Raw genomic sequence first — 3,202 nt, forward strand, 5'->3', positions numbered from 1 at the left:
ACTCATATCAAGTTTGATAGCCATGAATCCTTTTTTCCCCACCCTTTTGAGTTTTAGAGTATGTAGGATTTCATACGCAAGTAAGACATTATCTGAAATCAGCCTTCTTGGGACGAAAGCACTTTGAGCTAAATCAATACATTTATGCATTACTCCTCTGAGTCGCCTAGCAATAACTTTCGCTATCAGCTTGTATATCACATTGCATAAGCTAATTGATCTAAACTGGGTAATCCTCGAAGGATTCGGGACTTTTGGGATAAGCACAATGTTTGTTTTATTGATTGAATGTAAATCCATACCTTCATTTAACCTCTGAAGACAAAAATTGGAAACATCTTCTCCAACAATTGGCCAGCACTTCTGATAAAAAAGGACTGGAAAACCATCCTCCCCTGGAGCTTTTGTAGGTCCCATTTCTGAAAGAGCTTCCAGTATTTCTTCCTTCCTGTATCTTGCCTTTAAAGTTTTATTGTCTCCCTCTGTGATACACCCTTCAATTCCTATTAGGATTCTTTCATCATGATTTTGCCCTCCTGTGTTAAACAATTTTTTAAAATACATTCTAGCGATCTCCTCCTTTTCCTTCCACTCGTCTGTCTCCCTTTCATCTTCAAACTGCAACTTATGGATCTGGTTTAGCTTTCTTCTTTGAGTCGCTTGTTTGTGGAAGAAAGCTGTATTTCTATCGCCTAATTATAGCCAATTAATTCGGGCCCTCTGTTCCCAGTAACTCTCTCATCCTTTTCAATTTCAAAATTCAGCTGGATTTTTGTATTAATAATCTCTGCCAAGTTCTCATCACTTTTGTCGACTTCAAGTAATTCTAGCAGTTTTGAAGTCAAACCCTCTGTTTTCATTTTTCGATTGGATTCTAGCTCCCCACTTCTCCAACTTTTTTTTGAGGATTTCCAACTTGTTCACAAGGTCTCCTGTAGAATTTTCCCAAATTCGTTTAGTTTCGCTAAAGAATGTTTCTTCAAGTACCCACCACGCTTCAAACTTGAATTTTCTTTTAACCGCCTCTCCATTTTTGTAAGCTGTATCTAAAAGGATTGGACATTGGTCAGAGAATGAATGTGGAAGATGCCGTATCAAATTATTTGGGAATAAAGCGCTCCATTGCTCCGTTGCAAGACCTCTGTCAAGTCTTTCCTGAACATTTATTTCAAGAAAGTTCCCTCTCTCCCATGTGAACCACCATCCAGAATATCCCAAATCAACCAGATTACAATCATCTAGAACTTGTCTAAATGCCTCCATTCTTCTTTCCTCCCTAGGTAGTCCACCTTTCTTTTCGAATCCATATAATATCTCATTGAAATCCCCGCAAACCAGCCAAGGATAATCTCCCTGATTCCTCAATTGCCTCAACAAATTCCATGCTGCATTCCTGTCTTGTGAATAAGGAGAACCATAGAAACCTGTGAGTCTCCATATTTTTCCAACTTCTCCTTCCTCAACAAAAACATCAATATGTCGATTTGAAAAACTTCGAAGTGTAATGTTAACTTTTCCAAGCCACGACTGACTTAGTCCACCTTTCGATCCTATCGAGTCAACATCAATGCCAAACTGAAATCCACAGCTTCGTCGTACTTTTTCCATTCCATTTTTGTTTAATTTTGTCTCCATTAAGAAGACCACTTGGGGATGATGTTGCTTCAGCGAATGCCGAAGTCTTCGAACTGTTTGAGGATTTCCCAACACTCGGACATTCCAGCTTAAGAGTTTCATTGCGACCGGTCGGCTTGCCTCTTGGCAGCTGCCGATAACAAATGGTTAGCTTCAGCCCTTCTCCTATTCCTCCCTCCCACCTCCATACTTTCATCCATTTCCCCTCTAGCCCTCTTTTTCCCCTCCTCTCCTATAATCATCTCATTCTCGAAATCGTACTCCATCTCTTTGTTATTATTGCCAATTAACTTCCTTGAACTCCCTAACTCTAATTTAAGCCCGTTACCTTCCAGATTAAACCTTAGAATTGGATCAGGAATATTCTCAACTTTTCTTGCCTTCCTCCAATCTTCGTTGCTCCTGAATTCTTCTCTACTATTTCTGCCTATTAGTCCTCCCTCCTCCCTTAGCCATGCACTGCTCATTGCTTGGGCTCTCCTTGACTGTGCTTGCAAGGACAGGTCCCATCCCATCTCTTCTATTTCATACCCTGTTTGCATTTTTGCTTCGCAATAGGAATCATTATGTCCTAACCGACCACAGAAGAAGCAAAAAAGAGTTAATCTCTCATACTTAAATCGAACATAAGAACACTTATTCTTAAACTGAACCTGTTTTTTCCTTTTGAAAGGACTTCGGATATCAATGTGTACCCTGATCCGCATATAATTCATATTTTCTTTCCCCAAACTAGAAACATCATACTCTTGGAAAATTCTAATAAAATTTCCTAATTGCCTGGCCAGGCTTTTAGAATAAAAACTAATGGGAACATCATGAACTTGTACCCAGAAAGGTGATGAAATTAATGGAATTCGGAGTGGGTCCTCTCCCCATTGCAACTTATGCAAAATCAGCAGATGGTTATTAAATGTCCAAGGGGACCCTTTTATAACTCTTTCCATATCCATAATATGAAAGAATTTAAAAATATACCTCTTTTCTCCTAGATCTCTGATTTGAACCCCCTTGATAGGATGCCATAAATTAGCCGTGGTACTTTTCATTGCAGGATAGTGGATGATACTGGCTGTAAGGAAAGAACCAACTAGGCTTAGTGCTTCTTCTTCAGTAACCAATTCTATTTCTCCTTCCGCTTGTAGGATTTCTTCTTCTTCATCATCAAGGGATAGAGCTGCAAAATCTGATTCCATGGGTGATGTACGTAAGGAATAGAAAGAGAAGATTATTCAAAACACTGGAGATCTCAGCCGTCAAATCAAGAAACTGTTGAAAAAACCTAGACTTGCTAGAAGGGCAGACAGAGCCGTGCTAGGGTAGCAGACCTTAAAATATCATTTTTTTAAAATACTTAAAAGATAAGAAATTATTATTATATTAAAAATTTAAATTTAAATCTCTAAAATGTTTTTAATTTAAATAGATTATATTTTTTGGTTAGAAGAATAAATCATAGATAATTAAGGGTTAAATTATTATTTGGGGATTGAACTTGGTAATTATTTTTACATTGGGATCTAAGTCTTTTTTTTGTCAAAGTTAGGTCCTTGACTTGTAATTGTTC

At 38.0% G+C, this 3,202-nt stretch overlaps 1 protein-coding gene across 1 annotated transcript; it reads right to left on the reverse strand.

Moving 5' to 3' along the window:
• Window positions 1-816: 816 nt before the first annotated feature.
• LOC121220755 (uncharacterized) lies at window positions 817-1,737 on the reverse strand. Its single transcript, XM_041100201.1, has one exon. The coding sequence runs from the start codon at window positions 1,735-1,737 to the stop codon at window positions 817-819; it is 921 nt and encodes a 306-aa protein (XP_040956135.1).
• Between the last annotated feature and the right edge of the window lie 1,465 nt (window positions 1,738-3,202).

Source organism: Gossypium hirsutum, chromosome D09 (assembly GCF_007990345.1).
Source record: "Gossypium hirsutum isolate 1008001.06 chromosome D09, Gossypium_hirsutum_v2.1, whole genome shotgun sequence".
In the NCBI taxonomy this organism is placed as follows: domain Eukaryota; kingdom Viridiplantae; phylum Streptophyta; class Magnoliopsida; order Malvales; family Malvaceae; genus Gossypium; species Gossypium hirsutum.

Excerpts from the sequence above, each read along its gene's own strand:
- LOC121220755 (XM_041100201.1), bottom strand. The coding sequence starts at position 1,737 with ATGAAACTCTTAAGCTGGAATGTCCGAGTGTTGGGAAATCCTCAAACA.